The 25,202-nt window shown below is 34.5% G+C and overlaps 1 protein-coding gene across 1 annotated transcript; it reads left to right on the top strand.

The window, feature by feature from the left end:
* Positions 1–4,268: 4,268 nt before the first annotated feature.
* On the top strand, positions 4,269–23,644 carry LOC106458466 (growth/differentiation factor 8-like). Its single transcript, XM_013917986.2, has 4 exons — positions 4,269–5,273; positions 15,521–15,711; positions 17,340–17,525; positions 22,081–23,644. Exons 1-4 carry the CDS (start codon positions 4,706–4,708, stop codon positions 22,465–22,467), a joined length of 1,332 nt encoding a protein of 443 aa, XP_013773440.1. The 5' UTR covers positions 4,269–4,705; the 3' UTR covers positions 22,468–23,644.
* Positions 23,645–25,202: the final 1,558 nt, after the last annotated feature.

The following is a 25,202-nucleotide window of genomic DNA, read 5'->3' as shown; positions in this document are numbered from 1 at the left end:
AATTGATTGTTATAGTCTATTTATGTTAATTATATGTCCTAGTCTATTTATGTTACATGCATTATTTGTGAGCTAATAACTCATTATTCTAGTAAATTTTATACAATAGATAAAATGAAGACTCTTTGTTCTATCTTATGTGAATCGCTTTTATAAGCCACTAGGTTCACATTACATTCTTGTTCAAACTTACTTTTTACTCTACAATAGGTGAGCTAAAAAGTGATAATTATGGCTTAAATGCATATTTTGACACACCTTATATGACTTTATTTTGTATACCAATACCACTAACTTAACTCTTAACTCATCGTTCTAAGTTATGTGACTTTGTTTTGCATACCAATATGCCCCCCAGAGCACAGCGGTATGTCTGCGGACTTACAACGCTGGAAACCGGGTTTCGATACCAGTGGTGGGCAGAGTCACAGATAGCCCCTTGTGTAGATTTGTGCTTAACTTCAAACAAAAAAGCATACCAATATCACCAGTTTAGCTGGTAACTCATCGCTCTAACTTATGTGACTTTATTGTGTATACCACTATCCTAGTTAGAAACTCACCGTTTTAATTTATGGGACTTTATTTTGTATACCACTAATTTAGTTGGTAATTCATCGTTCTAATTTATGTGACTTTATTTTGTATATCACTAACTTAGTTGGTAACTCATCGTTCTAATTTTTTTCCTTTATTTTGTATACCACTTACTTAGCTGGTAACTCATCGCTCTAATTTATGTGACTTTATTTTGTATACCACTATCCTAGTTAGAAACTCACCGTTTTAATTTATGGGACTTTATGTTGTATACCACTAACTTAGTTGGTAACTCATCGAACTAATTTATTTGCCTGTAGTTTGTATACCAGTAACTTAGTTGGTAACTCATCGTTTTAATTTATCGGACTATATTTTGTATACCACTAACTTAGTTGGTAACTCATCGCTCTAATTTATGGGACTATATCTTGTATACCATAAACTTAGCTGGTAATTCATCGCTCTTTAATTTATGTGACTATATTTTGTATACCACTAACTTAGCTGGTAACTCATCGCTCTAATTTATGTGACTTTATTTTGTATACCAATGCCACTAACTTAGATATAATAATTCATCGTTGTAATTTATAGAACCTTATCTAAATTTATACACGAAAAATCTAGGTAATACTTTAGTATTCTAGCTTATGTACACCACTAGTTAAGGTTACGATTCTTTGTTCTAGCTGAAGTAAGATGCCTTTATACAAATCTAGGAGATAAGCTCACAAGTTAAAAAGAACTGAAAACTTCTAAACTGTTGTTTTCATTTTCTCAGTATTGGTAAAAAAAACAATAATGCTGAAGCTATATATTGACTCAACAAACGAGTAATAATTGGAATATCGCCATTTTTTGCTTGTTTTTTTTTTGTAATTTTTGAGAAAGTAATATATTTGTTACGCTTTTTTCCGCTAATTTCTGGTGATAAAATGGACGTCAAAGGAATATTTGCCGTTTTTGTTCAGCACGCTTGTTGAAAATACATTAAAATATATTAATAATATATTTTTTACATAAATATATTTCCCTTCGATAGCTTAGCAGTAAGCTCGAGTGTTTACAACGCTAAAAGTCGAAGTATGATTCCTGAGGTAGGCATAACGCAGTTAATTCTCCGAGTAGTTTGGTGTTTCAACAACAAACAAACAAAAAGAAACATCTTAAATTCGATAAACAAGGGTTAAACGACTTAAACGATTTCTTAGATGACACAAGAGTTTTTCAATGACATTTGAAAGGCATTTAAACTAAATATCCTTACTAGTTCAGAGAATATGCTGCAGTGGTGTCATGTCTTTTGATCTACGTGCTTAGATATCGGACAGGTCGACGAAACTTGGCCGATGTCGCCTAGTCAGTCCCTCTTTTTTAATGGTATGTCACTCTGTGCCAAAAACTGACCTTGATTCTATTGAGTGGAGATTCAATCGCATAAAAGTTTATATTTAGAGATTCGACCTGACTACATGAGTTTATTTTAGAGTAAAATCTAGACAACTGAGCAAAGAAAGTGAGACAGGTTAGCTACCGAAAGCTTCCCAAACACTTGAAATAGTCAGCCGTCTCGTCTATATGTTATTATCCAGACGGATCCCAGGTGAATAAAATACTCGTATTTATATTCCCAGTTTCTGGTTAGTTCTAAAGTTAGGTTTTACTAAACAGAAAAACTAGTCAAACAGCCTCTAAAGAGACGCTATAATAGAAGAGATTGTAGCACTCGTTGTTTGTAAATTACATGTGACCTCAAGTAGCCGATAAAGCGATGTCGGCAAGACAGAAATAGAAGGATTCGTAGGTAATGCTTTAAATCTAAGGTGACTCTTCTCAGACCTCTGCCTCCACTTCTATAGGTCACAGAACTGTCTCATTTAGGCAGACATAAGAAGAGGAACTGTCGCACTTGTCGTTTTCATTATGAACTTGCTTTTTTTTTGGTTTAGATGTACGCTGCCTGACTTTTCAGTACACAAGTTACACGTTGATGAACACTGATGAGTTAGGTCTCACCTTTAGAACATCAAGTTAGATCCACCTTCAAACATTCTTTTTAAGAGTTTAAGGCCTTGAACTTATAAGATGAGAGACAAACGAACATTTATGTATAGTATCAAGACATTCATATTGTTTGCTAAAATGTACATTAGAAAAAAATTATTCCCAAAACTGAGATAACAAAACACATAAATGAGCATCACATGTAATGAACAGAAAAGAAGGCAAAATTAACGAACTGTGTAATTCTCAACAATTCTTTAATAGTAAAATTGCCATAGAGTTTCGAACATCGTGTTATCAAAATTAAGTTTGAGATGACACGACGTATAAAAATAAACAGAGCAAGAAAAGAGGCTTGTTGTTTCGTTTGAAACGGTGAAAGTTTTGCACAGATAGTGTTTGTTTGTAATTGAGCACAAAGCTACACAATGAGCTATCTGGGCTCTGCCCACCACGGGTATCGAAACCCGGATTCTAGCGTTGTAAGTCCGCAGACATACCGCTGTGCCACTGGGGGGGCCCACAGATAGTGAACGGTAAAGGTGGAAGCTTCTAAAAAAACAGAGCAATATGATAGAGCATTCGTAAATACTCAATATTTTACTATTTCCTATAAAAAATGTTTATAATGATGAATTAAATAGCGGTATATACGTTGAACATCAATGTTAAAATTTGAAGAGAAAATGAAAAAAATGTATGTATAATATATATATATATATATATAAATTTAGTGTGAGTTTGTTATCGTATAACAATAAATGTGTGATAGTATTAACGAAGTTCATATTTCTCCCTGAAAGTCGGTAATAAGAATACGAATAGAAGTGTTTTATATATAATACATAATTTATATATTTAGCACTGGTTGATTGTGTTCGTTATTGCTGAAAACGTAAATTACACAGATACTGTTAACAACAAATGTGAACAGTCGACATAAACCTAAATTATCAAAGAAATGCTGATATGAAATGACCGCACAGTGCTTTACTTCTTGTCGTTTAGGACTCAGTTCACAAATTTACCAATTGACTATTACATCTTTTAATTTGTAAAGACAATTATGAAAATGAAAGTACTTTATAATGTTGTATACATAATAAGAGGGTTCGCCCAATCCTAACAATTAAGTGACTCTACTTGCACAGTTATTGTTTAATTATCAAAACATTCGCTCGGTTTTTTTTTCAATGAAGTACTTAAGTAACAGCGATTACTACTAATAATTAAAACGAAACGGGGTAGCACATGAACTGAGATTCAATACCGTTTTCCAATTACTTACACGGTTTGAATTTAATAAATTCTTAATCTAAGTTTGATCTTCATCATTATCTCTTTAAATATTTTCTAATGCTGAACAGCGGTTTTGCAGGCACTAAATTAAGTAAGTGTGATAATATATAAACTTTACATGTGTGTGTATGTAAGAATGTTTTATGTGTGGATGACATTTTGAAAGACAATCGCTTATAAGAATCATGCTCACTTCTCAAATGTTGTGATGATTCAAAGGAACATTCCTATAATATTCTATAAACGTTGTTGTGTGAAAATTGTTAGTCTTTTTTTTTCTGTTTCATTCTTATTATCGTTCTGTTCATGCACATTTTGATATTTTTGTGATTAACGCCAAAAGTTCACAAAATTATTAATTACCCTTTGCAGTGAAAAAGACAAGTTTGGCCATACTTTCTACATGCATGAAATACACATGTGGTACATATAGATGAGGGTGACAGTTATTATTCATGTCTAAGAGCTTCACGGCCACTGTTTGGATGATCATCTGCCTCCTAAGGACCCACTCATACACGACTTCAGTGGCCACTCTCAAGCCAGGGTTTCATGAAGCAGACAGTCGATTGGTACAAACTAAGAAAGTGGGTGGTTACCGGCAGCAGTATCGCTGCTACAAAAAAAACCTCAACTGCCAAGTGAAACAGAAGGCGTGTTTAGATGTTTCCCTTCTGTATTCCCCCCCTTACCATATGATCTGAATTTACCTATAAAACCCCTGCGCGCACCCAGAGGTTGAGTTCGTTAGAACTACAGCATTCAGTAAGCCGCAGTCCACTGGCTGGCCCTTTTCTCTCTCCCCAGAAACACACACATACACAGACTTTACTGCAGAGATTCTGACAATCGACTTGCCATGTTACGAAAGAACACTGCCGTTCTTCGCCAGTCCAAAGTTCTACTTGGAGCCATGTGTTTGGTTCTGACAGCCTGCACGCTAGGGATATCGTCACCGACGGAGAAATCGTTCACTCAACAAGATGACGACATGCAGAAACTAAAGGTACTAACCAAGATGGACCTAGAGGCACGAAACTTGACCGAACAAATTGATTCCTTGCTCCAGCAGCAAAAAGAATTATCCGAGCAAGAACCCGAAGACTTTGAACAGGATCCTACTTCAGGGAAAGCAGAGACAGTCGCCAAGGGCTCGCGTAGGTGCCGGAAGTGCTTGCCACCAGAGCAGGAGAAAGAAAAACGATTGGAGATGATCAAAGCACAAATTCTCACTAAACTGGGGATGACCCAGCCTCCAAACATAACAAGAAAAAACTTGCAAAACATCCCTCCCCTTTACGATCTTATTAACCGGTATGATATTCAAGTTGATGTCCCCTTTTTCCAACGAGACCAGCCTGAACCTGACGTACAGGAAGAAGATACAGCCACGCCAGATCTGGCGTTCGCATTTGCAGCAGATGACTGTGAGTACTTTATTTTACGTTTTATTGAGATTCTGCTGCACATGCTACTCGTTCGCTTTATTATTAATGCTTAAATATGATGCTCTACAGTGTAAGCTAACTTTAAGCTACTATTGTTATAAAAGAGCGCTTTATTTTCTTCATTAACATCTTGCATGAACAGTATGATATATACATATATGTATATTATATATTACATGTTTTTACTATGCAATTCAACGGTAGCCATTCTACACCTACATTTTCGTATTTGTAATTTTTGGTTCGCATTGTATGAAAAGAAGTCTAGAAAAAAATAGTAGATTATTTAATCTACATAGCATATGGAAAACCATAGATAAATTATACGCCAGTATTTGTAAATAAACAACAATGGTTGTAATATAATAAGCCTCGATGACGTAAAAATAACTTGAATTATAAAGTAGACATAATATTTATTTCACTTGCAACTCTTACAAAAACAGTTACAAATAAGATTACGCAGTATATATTAAAAGTTTGTTTTTTTACAAAATGAAGAAAAGATTGAAGAATCTGTAAATCTTACATAATACATTAATAAACATATCAACGCTTAACGCCTACGAAATAAAACTCTCTTTATTCAGGTTTGTTTAATTACGTTGGATAATAATGTATAGTGCATTCCCTTGAGATTTGCTAAATTTACAGAAATAAATAGAACAACTTTGTTATGAAATCACGAGTTTTTTATTTAAAGTTCTTTAATAGTACTGTGAATCTGTTTGTCAATAGCTGGCGTGAACTGCTGGCTAGCGTGCAACAATGTAAATCTGAGAGCCCATGGTTCGCATCCCGTTGCCCCAAAATCGTTCTCTGCTCTGGGGCCATGGGTGCGTTACAAGAGTGACGGTAAAATCTATTGTACTAGGTCGGTCGTAGCTTAATGGTTAGCATACCGGATTAGGAATGGCTCGTGTCACGTTTTCGCAAAATCGCATCCCGCACTTTGGAGCCGTGATTGCGTTATAAGAGTGACGGTCAAATACCACTATTTGGTCAGACAAGAGTTGGCAGTGGCTGTTGTTGAATAGCTGCCCTCTCACTCTAGTCTATCATTTAAAAATTAGGGACGGCTAGTGCAGATGACCCTTTCTATAGCTTACAGAATATATCCGAAGCAAACAAATTACATGTCAATAGAAATATCTGAAAATGAGACTGTAGAAGTCCACGTTTAATATTTCTAAACTTATGGCCAAGAAGTGTACAAATCGATTTACTTCTACGTCGGTTGTGAAAGTTAGTTGGCGGTCAACATTTATCACTCCAGTGAGAAGAATGAAACGTTTTATTTTCATTAAGTAAAAAAAATGTAAAGGAACATCTAAATATAGAAATATAGAAATAATATGTAACAGTTCATATATTCTACAACTGTTCGTTTATATATATCTATGTATGTTACGTATATCAAAATAGCATTACCGAGTAACATTATGTAAGATTGTACATAAGTACGGCTTACTATATGAAGGTGTTCAAAACTAATATACTGTTTTAGTGCAAAATTTTAAATGTTCTATGAAAAAAAGCGTAAATAGAATACAAAGAAAAGATCATTCGAATGCATACTCTACACTTCCATGGTGTTCTATTTTTTTTCTTCCGTGAAAATTAGTCATTGAAATTTATAATTGTGTAAAAGCAGTCTTTATTTATTTCTAAGAGTGCTTTTCATACTGAACTGAGACTTGCTAACTAAGAAGAACCAAATATATTTAGACAATCACGCATGCTTCAGTCCGGTATACGTTTTTGGCCATAAAAAAATTATTAGTTCATTTATAAGTTAATGCTTTAAGCATTTTGGAGGAAATAACTTATCCCGATAAAAGAAGCAAGCTCAGAAAAAAAGTCTTATAATCTCGGTACGATCCTTCCAACTTTACTCTGCCCAAAACCAACAACTGACAGCAAAAGAAAAAAGAAAAGTGAATATTATTTATACCTGATTTTTGTGGCTAGGAGTTGAAACAATTAAAACTAGTATATCCATCTATCAGTTCCACAAATATGGTAAACATGTGTAATGGTGTTCTACTAGGTGATTTTCATGAATGTCAAAATTCATTAAACGTAGCTTCGGACCTAATTTTCAGACCTTTACATCCTCCTGTTTTTATCGGCTCTCAGAAGCTGTATGATACTTACAGTTTCCTTGCAATGGCAAATCAAGTAAGTTACATTATTATTAATATTATTATACATACTGCTATTTTATTTCCTTTGCCAGCTGTACATTAAGTTTTTTTTTTCAGCTTTAGTGCATTCTTTATTCGGGGCTTGGCGTATGGTTAGCGTATCAGGCTGCGGTACGAGGGGCCCAGAGTTCAAGATGTGATTTCGCTGAGCATGCTCCCCACTTTCAGCCGAGGCGTCGTTATAAAAATAACATCGAATCCAATAATTCGGTTTAAAGTACTGCACAAGTTCCTTGTTGCGGTGGGTGTTGCTGGCTGACCGCCTTCCATCTGGTCAGTAGTTTAAAACTAGGGGCGATGTACCTGAATTCAAAGGGGTCTCTAATCAGGCCGTTTAGCCCATAACGTGCCGTATATATTGAACATTTCAATTCCGTTATTCATCAAGAAGCTTCTTAAAAGCTCATCACAGTATATTTTGTTAACAAAACTTTTTTGAGTTTACCTGCCTACCATCTTTCAATTAATTTTATTCCTCAAATACTCAATTAAAGAATATAAAACACTAGTAAACTAGAAAAACGGTTTTGCAACACAAGTTTAAGAAATAAATTTAAACCGTTAACAGCGAGAGTGGGTGACCCGGATGATTCAATCAATACATTCTAGTCACTAAAGGTTTTAGTTTTATTATGGATTAATTTGTAATATTTCTAGTCATTTTGTTTCATATATAGAGTTGAATTTACTAATTTAATTTGCTTAGTCTGAGCTATATAGTAAACTTTCTTTTAATCAACAGCTATTACAATTTGCTTGAAATGAACAGTTTTTCGCCTACATATAACTTCTTTCCAGTTACGAAAGCACGTAATATGACAAAATGAAGACTAGTCTTAACAATGACAGTTGTCGTTTGTTTTTGAATTTCGCGCAAAGCCACACGAGGGCTATCTGCGCTAGCCGTCCCTAATTTAGTAGTAGGAAGGCAGCTAGTCACCACCACCCACCGCCAACTCTTGGGCTACTCTTTTATCAACGTATAATGGGATTGACCGTCATATTATAACGCCCCCACGCTGAAAGGGCGAGCATGTTTGGTGTGACGGGGATTCGAACCTGCGACTCGCAGATTGCGAGTCGAGCGCCCTAACCACCTGGCCATGCCGGGCCTGTCAGTTGTCGACAGCAGCTTGTGTCATTCTAGAATAACACACTCTTGTATATATTTAAACATATATACATATTCACACCAAAACGCTTGTCAAAATGAAAAGTTTTATTCTAAAATGGACACTTTTACAAGTGACTCGTACACTTAAGTTTCATACATTTTGATATTTTAGGACAATGATGCAAACTTTGGATACTTCTTGGATACATTCATCAACCAGAACGCGAACTAAATGTAAATTTCATGATCATTAATAATAATAATAACAAACAAAAAAACACCCAGGAGGTTGTATTCATGAAACTGAGTAAACGTTACGCATAATATTTTACCTTTTGCAAAATAGTTCATATCAAACTTTCGTATTTTCGACGCTAGTAAGCGTTTTTTTTTTAATTTAGTTTTTTAATTATATGGGTTCTCTCTTTGTGCATGAAAACTTCCCATTTGGGGAAATACCAATGCAACGCGTTTGTTTGTTTTGAATTTCGCGCAAAGCTACACGAAGGCCATCTGCGCTAGCTGTTCCTAATTTAGCATGAAAGACTAGAGGGAAGGCAGCTAGCCAACAACACCCACCTCCAACTCTTGGGCTACTCTTTTACCAACGAATAATGGGATTGATCGTAACTTTATAACACTTAAAATGAAAACAGAATAATTAATAGTTTTTAACGATAATCCCATGATATACTTTTTTTCTTTTTTTACAAAAGTGCTACATTTTTTCTATTTATATTTGTGCAATAAATACATTCATAAACATTACTCTATAGTAAATCAGTAAACATTCTAAGGGATATCGCCATTTGAAAGGGGATCTAGATTTGGAGAACTAAGATAGCAAACTACACTGAACCCCTTACTCTTTCATTTCATAAGTGGGTCTGAGAGTTGTGAGTTCGAATCTCCCTCACATCAGCCGTGGGTTAATATAGATTTTTTTAAAACAACCTCACTATAAACCTAAAAACAAACTAGTTTGTTAATGCAAAACCCAATAGTGGGATTGACCGTCACATTATAATGCCTCCACGGCTGAAAGAGCGAGCATATTTGGCGAGACGGGGATTCGAACCCGCGACCCTCAGATTGCGTGTCGAGCACCCTAACCACCTGGCCATGCCAGGCCCAAATATTTTGTCTAAGGTTACTACTACACTATCTTATATTATTGTCATAATATAACAACCAAGGGTTTACTCAAATGAATAATACGGGTGTAATGATCAAAACTGAAACATGGTACTTGGTTTTAAAACTGTCATTGGTTTCGGAATTTTTTTGTTTTTTTAAAGTGGGAATCACATTGAATGAAAAACAGTTTGTTATACGCTGAAATAGAGAATGCACATGGTAATATCCAAATGAAATATCAATGAGTCTTCCTTCAATTTTTCTGTGCCAGTTTAAAAATGGTTTGTTTGTTGTTAGGCGCAAAGCTACATAATAGGCTATCTGTGCTGTGCCTAACACAGGTATCGAACCCCGGTTTTTAACATTATATGTCCAGAAACTTACAGCTGAACCATTATGGGCACCAGTTAGGGTAAATTGTATCGGTTATTATTCTTATCAAACTGCAATAAAAGATTAGTAAACCGGCACGAGCTATTGAGTTAAACACTTTAGGAAAAAATTGGGCACCGTATAAAGAAATAAAAATCAACTTTGATGTAAGACTAATGCCAAGATTTTTCATGACACTACACTTGGTTCAAGAATCAGCCAATGGAAATGAGAGCAAATTCATGCAAGTCAGAGAACCCTACTGACTTTATGCTGACACCTACAACACTCTTTCAATAATATAAGCTTACATGTTTAATCTAATGTGCTTTATTTAATAGGCTGCTTTGAAATGTACTTCTTCTTTTTCTTCTTTTTTTTTTTTACATTGTGGAATACTTTGATTATGCCAAGGCAGATCACTGTGTACTGTATAATTTTTTCTTTTCTAAAACGACATGCACCATTCAGAAATTTGTTATTTTCTTTGTGATGTATCATGTTCCCATGGTAACGAGCTGACAAACTGTTAAGGGCAAACTATTTATAAATAACTTTTGCCTATATTTGGGTGAGGCCCAAAACTGTTGTGGTAAATGCTTCCCCTTGATCTATGCAGTGAGTTTTTATTACTAACATTCTTACGATAAGTATTTACTTTAATCTGACTCAAATGTTGAAAGCTCATTGCTAATTTCTACTAACACTATAAATAACTAATGACCTTTTGAAATATTTTCCTTGCTCTATGATTATAAATTGATCGGTAGGAATGATAGCAGCAATAGAAATCATTTCTAATAAACTGGTTCAGAGTAGCTGTTGTTTGATAAGCCAATGTTTATAAAGCGACTGCACACTTGCTGGCAACTTGAAGAAGCTGAGGGTCGTGATGAATAAGCAGATAACCCTAAACTACAAATATCCTGCAGGTTTCACTGAGCAGGGAGTCTTTTTCACTTTGCCCGATATTTAAACGAGGCGCGGATTTTGATAGCACGTGACAAACGACCTCGGCGTTCCAACACGCTCCAGGCACGTGGAACGCGACTCTCGTACAGTGTGCCAGGGAAATTTATCGTAGGCAAGTGAAGTCAACTCCCTCCAAAAATAAACTACATATTCAATGCAATTAGGTCCTCAATATTTGGAGTCCAATCACAGCTTTCACCAAGCCTTCCCATAAATCAACGAAACGTTAATTACACCGTGACATTAATTACACCGCAACAGCCATATATTACAAAATAAAAACTGTGATTCATGGCCATGTGAGGTTCATAGGTTGATAGTCTTCAGGCTACCAATACAGTAAAGAACGGCTGGAATGATATGGTGTATTTTACTAGAATCCTTGATATAATTGCCTGCATCAAAAAAAATTTAAAAAGGGGTGGGGGTGAAGGAAACAATAGATATTAACAGAAATACGGTACCACTGTTATTAACTAACATCTAAAAATACATTGTAAGCTTCCGTTGTGTCTATTTAAGCTCAAATTTAGATCTCAATTTCATAACTTTATATCCTAATTTATCTGATAGTTCTTGCACAGTAACAATTTTGAATACCACGATGAATATCCTGGTATACGTAGATAAACAATACACATACATATATATTTAAATTTGAGAATCTAATCAAACTTAAGAGCAAGGAATTTTTATTGCAAATATATATTTTTAATACGCTTTATACGTCCCCCAGTGATACAGCGGCATGTCTGCGGACTTACAATTTTAGAAACCGGGTTTCGATAACCGTGGCTGGCAGAACACAGATAGCCCATTGTGTAGCCCTGTGCTTAACTTCAAACAAATAAACAAAGGAGCGCTTTATATTTATAATACCAGAATAGGAGAGGATAGCGATTTTTCAATTGTGTCCAGAGAACTCTTCCAAATGAATTTTTATTCTTGTTTAGCCCCTTGGTAACTGAACTGTAAGTTTCAGGGCTTATAACGTTAAAATGCGATTCTCGATCCCTACAGAAGATACAGCGACAATAGCCTCAATGTACAGGTTTGCGCTCACAGCAAACAAATTATCATTCTTGCATAACAGACAAAAATAAGTTGGACTTACGAAATAGAGGTTAAAGTCTTAAGTTTCGGTCTGAATTTGTGTTAATTTCAAAAACAAAATGCATAGTATTCTAACAGTAGTTGCTATTATGAACATTTTGCAAACTTAAAAAGAAAAAAATGAATTTAAAACTGCTAAAAAATCAGTTGAGCAGCGCCTTACTTTGCTTTGTTTCCTATAGTCCATCTTGTGCAGGTAATAAAAGAAAAAAATTGTACACAAATAAGTATATTGTATATAAAAGATTTACTTTAAAATTTCCATAACTTATTAAAAACGTAAGCGTAAAATATACACTCACTCATAAACAAGAACTACATTTAAAGTAACGTATGTGCATGAACATGATGATGTGATTCGATGAGAACAAGAAAGCAAAAATACAAAATGATAAATGATACTTTTTTCCAAGATAACGCTTTTCTTATTTCTTTGTTTTATGGTTGTATAATAAAAACAAAACAGAGAGCAAGAGGTGCTCTGAACATTAAGACTTATCCTAAATTTAGTGCCTATCTTATTTCGCTGTAAAAAAAATAAAATAATGTTTATGTTCCTTCAAATAACGTTGTAAGCGTGTATGACAAAATGAATTTTAACAATCAGATTTGTAAAGATCTAAGGCCGAGTGAAAAACGTTAATGATATTAGACTTGTTTGTTAGATGTTAAGCATAACACTCTGCCCACTGCGGGTATTGAAACCCAATGTTTAGCATTATAAGCCCTTAGACTTACCGCTTAACCACCGTTGGGGGGGGGGAATGGTGTCAGAATAAAAAACACTTTGTCATCTACTTAACGGGCATGAGCTAGGAAGAACAGAGAATAGTCTCTTAATTGGAAATAGTTTGATCCGACAACTTCAGTTTGGACAGAAAACAGCGGCAAAGTGGGTACAAAGGTTTTATATCATTCTGTATAGTACAGAATTACAAGTGGTTCCTATCATATTTAATTGGAGAAGCGTCAGTAATTGACCATAATTACATATATATGGTGCGTATGTCAGAGTGAATGCATTCGTCACTCATGAATTATTTCAGCTGTTTTGTTGAGTTGTCATGGTTACCGTTGGAAATTAGGTCATTTGAAAACTTACTGTGTTATAGTGAAGAAAGCATATCTGTACTCTCGAAACAAGAAGTTTGTTTTTACCTGTTTCTTTGAAGGAATACAATTTTTTATTTAAAAAGTTACTCAAGCTTTTTACTAACCCAAATTTATTGTCAATTGTTGAAGGTTAGAAATAAGTGTACTTGTTATTTTGGAATCAAAATCTATTAGATTGTAAGTTCATTCCAGATGACGTAAACTAATAGAGACTTAGTGATCAATCTTCTAAAAATATTTTTTAAGTGAGGAAAAAAAATCCGAAGGTCGAATTGAATAAAGGACGAAGGGCATTAAACTACATAACTGACCACACAAATCAAGTGAGAGGGCGTGATAAGGTTAACTTTGACTGTCCGTTTATTATCCCAGCATGTTTCATTTCTACGCAGCGAGTTAGGCCAACAAGGTCAGAAGAAGCCCTAGGCAAACTAGAATAAAAAAAAAGAAAGAAAACGAACGAACCCCAGCTTGCTGAGAGCAATATGAACCGTGCTTTACGCCCTGATAAAGTTCCAGCTGTGCAGGGTCATGAAATATGGGACAGTAACTGTACAAACTCAAGTGGAGGTCAGGAAAGGGTGAAGGTCGACCACTGCCACCACGGCCTCTGAGCCTATTAGGTAGCCAACAAAAGGCCTGTCATGTACGATGATGAACCGGCAATAAGGCGGAACAACATCTAGAGCTTTCAGCAGGGAGAAAAGCCCGTAAAAGTTTGGGAAACGGTATAGTTTGAAAGGCCCTGCTGCACGCCTCGGGTCATCAGGGGATAAACATATGTTGGCTTCTCCCGCTGTTCTTGCTGAGTGAGGTACAATACCGGGCACTAGGTAGCCGCCGGCAGCTGTACAAAAAGATCTATCTCGCCATTAGCTTGGGTGCCGAACGTTCCACGATCTAGATTTCGAAGAGTATATGGGAAATGGGAGGCGGTAGGGTGGGGGGGACCCCTGACTTTCCCCTTTTCTTCGAGCACAGCAGGCTTGTTTACTGGTTCACGGCGGTGATACATGCCCAAAATCATAAGTCATTCTGTTGTCGTGAGTGATATCACTGTGGGAAAAAAAAGACATAATTTAAAGAGAATTTTGGTTATTGCTATCAATATGTGTAGAGGTTATAACAATCGAGTCAGTGACCCTCAACAGTTAACTGCATCCCTTCTGCTCGTGTTATACTGTACATACCCACGTGTGGCTTAGTATGACAAGAAGATATAAATTCATATCAACGATGCTGAACGATATAATAAATTTATAAATCATATATATATTTTGCATATCCAGAATTAAGATTGAATTGCGGGTTTGATATTTAGATATTGCAGTTCACTACTTTTATTTTAAACATTAAGTATGTATTTTATTTTCACATATCCTATATTGAGAAAACATAGTTTCCTGGCTCCCATTTACCCACTAGAGATCGCGGAAAAAAACTGATACCTAACTGTTTTTGTTTGCAGTTAAGCAAAAAGCTGCACAATGGTATCTGTGCTGTGCCCACCACGGGTATTGAAACCCGGTTTCTAGCGTTGTAAAGTCCACAGACATATACCACTGTGCCACTGGGGAGGCGGGACGATATCTAACAGAGCTTATTTATTTTGCGTGCGAGTGCGCGTGTGTAGTGAGTGGGCTTTAATATTCTCTAAACGAATAAAAAAAAATCGTTTTCAAGTCGCGTACAGAACTTTGTTCCAGAAAAAAAAAACCATTGAGGTCATTTGAAGTATGACATGTGTGCAAGCCCTTTTGCTGTAACAATATACTCCTGTAAGCTAGTGTTAACAGCACACGTATATAGATGTAAGTAAAAGGAATGTAAAATATTTGTGTCGTTTTTCTGGAATGATCGTTTGTAAATTGACTGTGTGTGTGTGTATATGTACACGTATATATATAACCAGATAATTTTAATGAAGCACCATCATTTGCAGTTGTGAGGCCATAAACAACAGTTTAGGTAAAAGTGTTATTGCTAAAGTTATATGAAAACTTCAGAAATCCAGTAAATCTATCTCATAGAAATATAATAATTAGTTTACGTCATTTAAATTTGTCTGTGGATGTTCAACATGTTTGTGGTTTTCTTTGATTTATACTGTGCATAGAATACTTTTTAAACACTTTATTACTTTAATTTTTAGGCAGGATTGCTATCACAAATAATGCTAATTATCTTATTTTAAACAGTGTCAGAACAGGATACAATACCAGAGAAGAGCATTCTTCACTTTGTCTTCTCCGAGAAAGTCATGAATTCCCATCTAAGGAAGGCTCATCTTTGGTTATATCTGAAGTCTATTAAGGGTCTCCACAACGGAGGTGTCACAGTCTACATCAATCAGGTGGTTCAAGGTATTGAATCCCTCAGCCTGTTACAGGTAAATTAGTCTTTGCAATCAGTCAATAGGTTATTATTGAAAATATTTACTTCCCTAGTCAATATAGCTTTAATCTTAAAAAAATATAATATTTCTTTACGAAAGTATTTACAAAATGTTTGCGAATCTTTTTTATCTGATGCACGTTGTTGGTTTAATTCAAGAAACAAAACTAAACATTTACGGAAAACGCAGATCTCCGTAAAATATACAAAATGTTCTTCTCGAAAATGATGTAAAAAATAAAAATACAACCGATCAGAAGCTCTTGGGTGTTAATTTATTCTACAAAATGTTTCGCGAATTTTTATTCTGGTCTATCATGATCTAATACCATTTTAGAAAAAAGTTTATCTTATTCTGACTTATCATGTTCTCAAGGCTACTGTAGAAGAAGCTTCTCTTATTCTGGCTTATCATGTTCTCAAGGCTACTGTAGAAGAAGCTTCTCTTATTCTGACTTATCATGTTCTCAAGGCTACTGTAGAAGAAGCTTCTCTTATTCTGACTTATCATGTTCTCAAGGCTACTGTAGAAGAAGCTTCTCTTATTCTGGCTTATCATGTTCTCAAGGCTACTGTAGAAGAAGCTTCTCTTATTCTGGCTTATCATGTTCTCGTGCCGCAGTAGAAAAAGCTTCTTTTATTAAGTAGGATTGTATTTTATGATGGTACAAGATATTTACTGCGAGTTTCAGTCCAGGAACTATATCCCTAAAGTAACAAACTATTCCCTGTCGAACTTCTCCTTATTGTAAGAATCAAATGTGTAAAATTCCTGTACAAGGTATTGATTTATCTGCTTCGATATTTTTATGCTACAGTAGTTCCGTAAAATTCACGTTTTAAACCGTTAAAATACTTAGTCAGAGTTACACAGGTATTATAGACCTTTGACATAAAAGTCTACGGTCATTTCATTTCTTTTGTTTGGATAATATACATATATATTTATAGCTAGGTATAATTAAAAGCTTCACAACTGTATTGGATTCAACCCAGTCTGAAAAGCTAATAATTTATATACTGTACACTCTCACGTTTCGAATACAAGTAAAAAACATCTAAAAGCATTTAGAAACAAGCAGATCCTTCACATAGGCAAATTTCCTGACCTCTATTTTAATCTTCAGCTTCACAATAATTAAAGCATTTCATTATTCAAGCTGAAATAAATAAACTTACTAATGCCCGGTTGTATTTTTTTATAGCAAAGAATAAAGCGGAAATTGTTAAAACAACTTCCTGTATCGAGGGCTATGTTGAATATCCATTCTGTACGCGTTGTGCAACATTAATTTAAAAAATATTTTATCAGGTATCCCCAGTGACTCAGCGGTAAGACTGAGGGCGCACAGTGCTAAAAACTGAGTTCTGATACTCGTAGTCGACACAACACAGATAGCCTATCGTGTAGTTTATCGCTTAACAACAAACTAACAAATATAATAATATATCTATCTATAAACAACACAAAGCCTATACTTTTGCCTTATTTTTGGATGTACTGGTTGTTTTAACAGCTATAGAACGTTATATTCAAGAACTTAAACATTATTCCAAAAAGTTCAATATTTTTTTTTATAAATCAAGCATCGATCTCATAAGTAACGATTAATATTGGTGCAGTATCGAGTCAAGCATATCGATCTGAGAAGACATCATGGTCATTGGATCAAGTTAGACGTACGTAAAGTCGTGTCACAATGGATTCATCATCCTGAAGATAACCTCGGGCTGGTGGTCGATATTGAAGATTACAAGGGAAACATCGCTTCCATTGCAAATCCTTCTGAGAATGATCAAGAGTCTCACGTAAGTTTCTGTTAAGCATCGCATTGGACTGTGTATAGCACCATTCCAAAATATTTTTTCTAACCAGGGTCGTGCACAAGGGGGTAAAAGCAGGTGAATGTAACTCTGTTTAGTTTTATGCATATGATGTATGTGCGTGTATTGTTATGGTTTATATATAATAATATGTGTTTGTTGACACCATCCCTCAATAGCGGTCAAACATACATTCCTACGTACGACCCTGGTTCTAGCACACAGAGACATACGAATTAACCTATGTATAGCTTTTGTAAGACATATTTATACAATTTACTGGGAACAACAGTCCATTGTTTCGCAGAGAAGTTGAAATTACAAACACGTATATCATATAATTGCTATGAAATGTGCACAAAGTTTCACATCGAAAACAATGGAGAGTGCTTAAGCGTGATACTACCTCAGGCACAAGCAATCTACATTGTTCATCTCTCAAGTTCCTCATGCGTATTTGAAAAATTTCAGTGTGTTCGCTCTGTACTTCAGATATGCCTTGTTAAGGCCTAGAATGCAAAAGAAAAAGGTTTTGATGATAAACGTGAAATTGTCTAAAGATATGGTTATTAATTCGTAGACATCCTATAATAGTACAGAGAGTTGACGTGCCGGGCTGTGGATTGAAAAGTCCAAGGTTCGAGCCCGCGATTCGCCGTTTGACACGCTCCACATTTTTAACTTTAAATTTACCGTCAACCTAGCTCTTCGGTTAAGAATATCCGTGCTGGTAGGTAGTGGATGGTTGTTGTGTATTATAATTTCAAATGGTCTGAAATCGAGTTAACTGATAATTTAAATTTCGTAGTTAAATTGTACTTTGGATTTAGTATTTAAATATATGCCGATATATAATCAGTTTATGATATTTGCCAACAAGATTGAAACACACAAAGTTTTCTTTTATGCAAATATGTTTTAATATACAAACAATAATACAATTTACAATAACAGTTATTACAAATGATTATTACAAGCAATGATTTATAAACAAAAGTTTCACAAACTTACAAACAATATAAAGTCTTCTTTCTAGTCTGGAACTTCTTCGATATCTTATTGAGGGTTCACGATAAGCGAGTTGATTACGAGTTGATGTAGGTATAATTCACTTAACAGGGAGCTAGCTAGCTTTGTCCTTCGTTATTCACCAGCCACACACGCCGATTACAGGTCGAGTTGTTTTTTTTACCGCTGAAGTTATATAATATATTCATAAAGGTACAAATGTCCGATATGAATCCACTGAAGTTAAATGATTTGTAATGTTCGAACTTTGTAAAGGTTCCTGGTCAAATATTTCAAGTTTTTTTATTGATAAGCGTTATAACAATCACAGTTATAGTTTCCAAAGTTTATAGCACACTGACTATAGCAAACTAATAATAGATACTCTTTTGGCGCGTCGCGTTGGTTATATCTATAGGCGTATGGAGGCTTTCTCGAAATTTCAGTTTTACGTAACAATACTGACGCTAACACTAGCGTTTACGTACACACATATATTGTTGTTTCTCACTCTCGAGAACCTTCTACAACTTTGGAGAATAGGCAGGAGTTTCGCAATACATATTTAACAGTATAAGCTATGTATGCGACTAAATATAAATGTAATCTAAACAAGCGTCGATAGTAAAATAAATATATAATAACAAATTCGTTACATGCTGCTGACTGAGTGCCCTATCCTCTGGTGAGCATTTTTAAATTAGGGACGATAATTAAACCCTAGAGTTTCTGACACAGTTTACCTGATTTACATAACGTATTGTTTATGAAAAATACCATACAATTACTTAAAACGTTGTAAACCGAAACATTAGGTTTAAACATATATAATCATGAACACATAGAATAGTTGACCTTATTATACTTGGGAAATGTGTTAATAATTTTTCAGTCACTGTTCTTATCACAAAGATAGGATATTGTTAAAGTATCATTAAGGAAGCTATCTGAAAGTACGAAAACTCAACAGTAATCAGTAAACTGAAAGGAAAAATTAATAAAAAAAAACCAGGAAAGTTAGGAACTTTATTCATTAATACGGCATTACATAAAGGTAACTACAAATCACGTAATTTATGGCACAAGTTTTCATACCCTCCTTATTCATTTTACACAGAGAGCAATCAAACGTTTTGCTCTCCTGTGGGCCACGATAAGTCTGAGGGCTTATTGCGCTAAACACTGAGGTCTGTTAGCCGCGGTGAACTAAGCAGAAATAGCCCATTGCGCTCAACAACAGACAAACAAGATCAAAAGTTTTAAAAATTAAAGAGAAAAAGTGTAATTTCAGTTGTTAAAAAAGGATTACCATATTGGTAATGAATGACAAAAAGAGCTAAATTATGGACATGAAAATAATTATGCATGGTTATTAACACAAACAAATATGTTGAAATCTGAGTTTGGTCTATTAGCTGGCACAGTAAGTATACGCTTAACATCAAATTTTAATGGAGAAACTGCCTTGGTAAAACTAGCTCAGGAATGACAAGTCAGCACATACTGAGCCAAAGGTCAACACTCCATTAAAATTTAATTAAATTTTTTGAAAGTACAAGTCTTGTTCAGTGTCATGATACACAAACATTACTTTCGATTTACAAACTATCATTTTTGTGAATAGCGACTTATCGTAATACGTGAAAAAAAAATGTTCTGTTTCCATTAGAGGTTTATATTTGTTTTTTGTTCCTTTCTTTGTGTTATTAGATATTCACGTAAGATTTATTATAGGGACTCGGAGAACCTTTATCGAAAGCAAAACTAGAATATCAGCTTTTTGTTGTTAACCGTCTTTTTTTGATTATATTCAAGACGTCAGTGGACCATCTACACACTACTTCAACAAAATAATAGCGTTTGATAGAAGCTAACAACACCTGAACTGAATTTTGTTATTTTAACATGTAATTACAGCTTAATTATTGCTGGGCCAAGCCTTAGTTAACAATGAATTCTCCTGTGGCAGTAGCTTTTGAAAGCGACTATCCATTAATTTATAATTAATGCACTGAATTATACATAGCTATATATAAATTTCTATAGAATTATTTATCAGGATTAATAATAAAAGTGTGCTAGAAATGGTAAATTATTAAATCACATTGCAACGTACAGGAGAGTTAATGGGTAATGAGTAATAAAATGTTATTTATGTTTATTTCATATAGTAGCCACCTGACCTTCCTGAATAACTTTAGGATATGCATTGCTTGTTGCCATAGTATATTCAAACGACTATAAAAAAAAAGGTTAACTTATGCATACTAGGACATATAGTTATGCTGCTATTTGCATAACTTAAGTATTTGAACCAAACAAATTACGTAGTGTTTGATCTTGGTCATCATCATCTGGAATCTACGTATTAAATTTCAATGTAATTGCTACGTTGGTGTAGACTAACAGAATCGCAAACATTAGCAAGATGGATTAAATTAATATTCAGATTAAGTAAACCCTTAAAATTAAGCATTTGCAGTGATCAAGAGTGACCTTGTGCAGACTTAATCTGCTTTGGTGTTAAATTCAAAATAACTTCGTTAAACAATGGCGTGTGGAACGACTGTATTTTTTTATATTATTCTTACACGTGTACATCTCTACGATCTTATGTATTGCTTAGTATTTATAAATTCAAAGTGCGTCAAATTTTGATAATGACCTAATCAAATTTAGACCAATCATAAGGCCGGTGTAATCTCGAGTGGTAAAATGCAAAAGTTAATACCGAACTAAGCATCTTATATTAATTTGCATTGTGTGTTTGGCCGTGAACTCCTCCCACAGGTTTAAAGCTATCAGGATTAAACTTGGCAAGCGGACTCAGGATGCCCAAGGAGTGACTGTGACTTTGGCTATATGGCGTAGCCCCCCTACGAAGGGAATACCAATGGGGGTAAAAACGCACCCGAAAGGTCATCCAAGCACGAAGGTGGTTTAGAAGTATGTTCTAGGTATCGCTGAACCTGAATCTGCATCGGATTTATTGTTGCTCACTCCCCTCAGAAACATTGGGATGCAATGTTTAATTGGAATATTGAGGCCCCTGTGAATTATTGTTTGTTTTAGAGCAAAGTCACACAATGGGCTATCTATGCTCTATCCATCACGGGGATTCGAACCCTTGATGTTAGCGTTGTAAGTCGGTAAACTTATCATTGAATCATCAGGAACAGATCAAGAAATCTTAAAAAATTAGGAACGAGTCACCCAAAACATGCATACAAGGATACTATTACTGTTTGGTGATTGAAATATATATTAAAAATGTGTTGATTTATTAGATTACCAGATTGCTTAAAGTTACTTTTAATATCGAAATATATTAGCTTAAAAATCAATACTTGCTAGTGTCTAGCATTATTGTTACATAATTAGCTATTTTTCCGCCAATTTTTGTTTTTGCAAAATGACATGTACACGAATTTTTTTAGGAATACGATAGTGTGTATTAATGTGTAGTTTTAAAATAAATTACTAATTATAATTATAACATATATATATATATATATTTTTTTTTTTCAAACAGAGACCGTTCATACAGATAGAAATGAAGAAACCCCAAGCGATGCGCTCCAAACGAGACACAGATGGTCTTGTATGTAATCTGGATACCACCGAGGTCAGGTGTTGTCGTTACCCTCTCACCGTCGATTTTGTGGAGTTCAAATGGGACTGGATCATCGCTCCACAGAGATACGAAGCTAATTATTGCAGCGGAGAATGCCCATTTGTATTTCTTCACCGCTACCCTCATACCCATTTAGTTCAACAAATCGACCCCTACGGATCTATTGGCCCTTGCTGTGCGCCTTCTAAGATGTCTTCCATAAGTATGTTGTACTTTGACGACAGCAGTAATATTATTTTAGGATATTTACCAGGAATGATGGTAAAAAAGTGTGGCTGCTCGTAGTTAGGCTTAGAACAAAATTGTTTTCTAGCTGTACTGTTCTTCGTGGACTAATTATAATTTAAAGACTAAGCGTTCCTCGAGTTATCAATCATCTGGCTTAAAGCCTTGAACTGTAAAGGAATCTTTTGTTTTTACTCTACCGTCCAATGGCCTACATTAGAGGCTCAGTTGTGAGATGTCAGGCCTAAGATCATTTTTAATTTTATCTCTATTTGTATGTGGAGATTCAAATATGTACACATACATTCACATACACACACACAGAAGCTGAGAAAATAACCAATTGCTTGTGAGTTTTGTAATTGGGATTGTCCACAGTAGAGTGTTTGCTAAGGGGGAGAGGGTTGCTTCATTTGGAATGTAAATAAAATATATTCTGACATGACTCATCCAGAGAATTTACTGGTGCACACTATGTATATGGAATTTTTTTTGGGGGGGGGGAGTTGTGCTACCTATATAGTACAGCAGTAGAAATGTGTATAAGGAGTTGTATACAGGGTAAAATGTTGGCGATAATTTAGCAAACGTTCAGTATTTATCTTTCATTACAATTAACTCCTCCCTCCCTCCAAAAAAACAAACAAAAACAAACCAAAAACATCTGCAAGCTGATTACTGAAAACAATTCTGTTTATTACATTTCTATTTCGAAAATCCCGGTTTGCATTGGTTTTGCATTATCTATGTAGAATACAAATGTTTATTTTACTTGTATAATTTGTTATAGTATGTGTAGCGAGGAAGCCTAGATGTTCGTAACCTTTGGAATTTATACGATTAATACTCTATTCCTTCAAAATAGACAAATACAGTAATAAAATCAAAAAACGAAATGGAAATATTATGATGGCAATTTTTACTTGTAATGAAAAAACATTGTGATCTATATCAACACGTGATTCATCGTTTGATCATGTTCATCACACACTGGACCTGAAATAGTAAAGAACATTTCCCACCATTCGTCTTACTTCTGTATCGAAATTATGTTTACTAAGCAAGTCTTACAGGAAGCCATGTGTGATGTTTATATATTTCGAATGTCCCCAGTCTTTATTTATTACACTGCCTTACCCTTTCTCACTAACACCTAGCGTGAATTCGAATTTTGATTTTTTTTGTCAGAAACATGTGGTTTAGTACCGCAAAGCTGGTGCTAATTACGTCTAAAAATTAAAAAATATTAATAATTTATGCTGATTAATATGTTTATAAGAAATGAATAACATTTCTGAATCAAGCAATGAATAAAGATACGCAACAACAAAAGTTACAAGTTAAAAATAAGAGTCATTCTTAAAACGTTTCAGTATTGTAGGATTCCTATTTTTGGTTTATTGTTCAAGCTTTAAAAAGCAATACCTTTTTTTTTCATTAGTAATTCTTTTTAATATAGTTTGTGGTAAATTTCAGATTGTTTTTAAATAGTGGGTATACAGTAGCTTATTGGAACTTATTCATCTCAAATTCCAGAAAATGCAGTTAGTGTAAAATGTTGTAGATGTTGCACAAAATAGGCATAACCAAATTTTCATTGCCCAAAAAGCATTTATGTTTCGAGTTATATTAGGGTATATCACATACAAACACGAGCCGTTACCTATCCTTTATTGAAAATTAATATGTGATACTGCGGAGCTCACATTCTGAATATCGAAGGATATTCCTTTTGTGGAATCTTATGAAAAAAGAAAAAAGGAAGGGGTAACTCGTGTTCAAGTAATAGCTAAATTATGTTAATTAGATAATGATGAAATTCACTTGCTCAAACGATGGAAAAGTTTATTTGTCCAAACAGTAAAAACGTTTGTCTAACAATGACTAAATTCATTTTATTGAATTAGTATTACTGCCAGTTCTCTGAATCACTACAGTAACAAACGAGAAATGAACTACCAAGTTCAGTAAAGCTTGATGTCCATTATTTCTTTTAAGCCTAACCGAGGGTATAACGCAGAATATTGGGTTGAAACAAAAAAGATAGCAGTTGAAAGAGAAAACATAAATAAATTACGTTGTTTTGACAGTGGCTAAATTTTCCAGTGACATATACCGCCAGTTCACAAAGAATTTTCAACAAGGACTGTATAAAGGAATAATTATTTGATGCATGATTAAGCAATCGTTTAGTAAATATTACTAAAAAATAGAACAGAATTGCTAAATAAATAATATGTCTTTATATTGGTAGATTTAAACTGAATACACTAAAAAAAAACTTGGAATATTTTACGTTAGTATTGTAAATATTAAGATAAGGATACGAGCTACGAACACTGGACCTGAGTACCTGAATAACCCTAACTTTATGACATATCAAGAGGATGACTTTGTCAATAAGCACTCTTTGTTTACTTTTTTTTAACATTTCACCATTTTGTATGTTAATCTTTGGTGATTCAATAGTTTTATTCATTCAAAATATTAATCTACAATAAAATATATCATATGAGAGCATATTGAGGTTTACTTGTTTTAGAGCATCATGGTTAAGTGGTGTAGGAAATCAGCCAATAGTCTGTTGATATGCCTATCGTTTCTAACAAAAAAGATTATTGTGATTACTTTATATCTGTGTGCATGAGATTTTATTATATTTGATCTCATTTTCAATGTCTATTTTTCAAACCATATTGTTCATATATGCACATATAAGTAAGTGAATAGGCAAAATTTTGGGAGCCCCCATAGCCGAATAAAACATAAACCTTCAAACTGTGATATCTAGGAAC

Source organism: Limulus polyphemus, unplaced genomic scaffold (assembly GCF_000517525.1).
Source record: "Limulus polyphemus unplaced genomic scaffold, Limulus_polyphemus-2.1.2 Scaffold467, whole genome shotgun sequence".
Lineage (NCBI taxonomy): Eukaryota > Metazoa > Arthropoda > Merostomata > Xiphosura > Limulidae > Limulus > Limulus polyphemus.
Note: the sequence above shows the minus strand (reverse complement) of the source record. Positions and strands in the feature narration are given on the sequence as shown.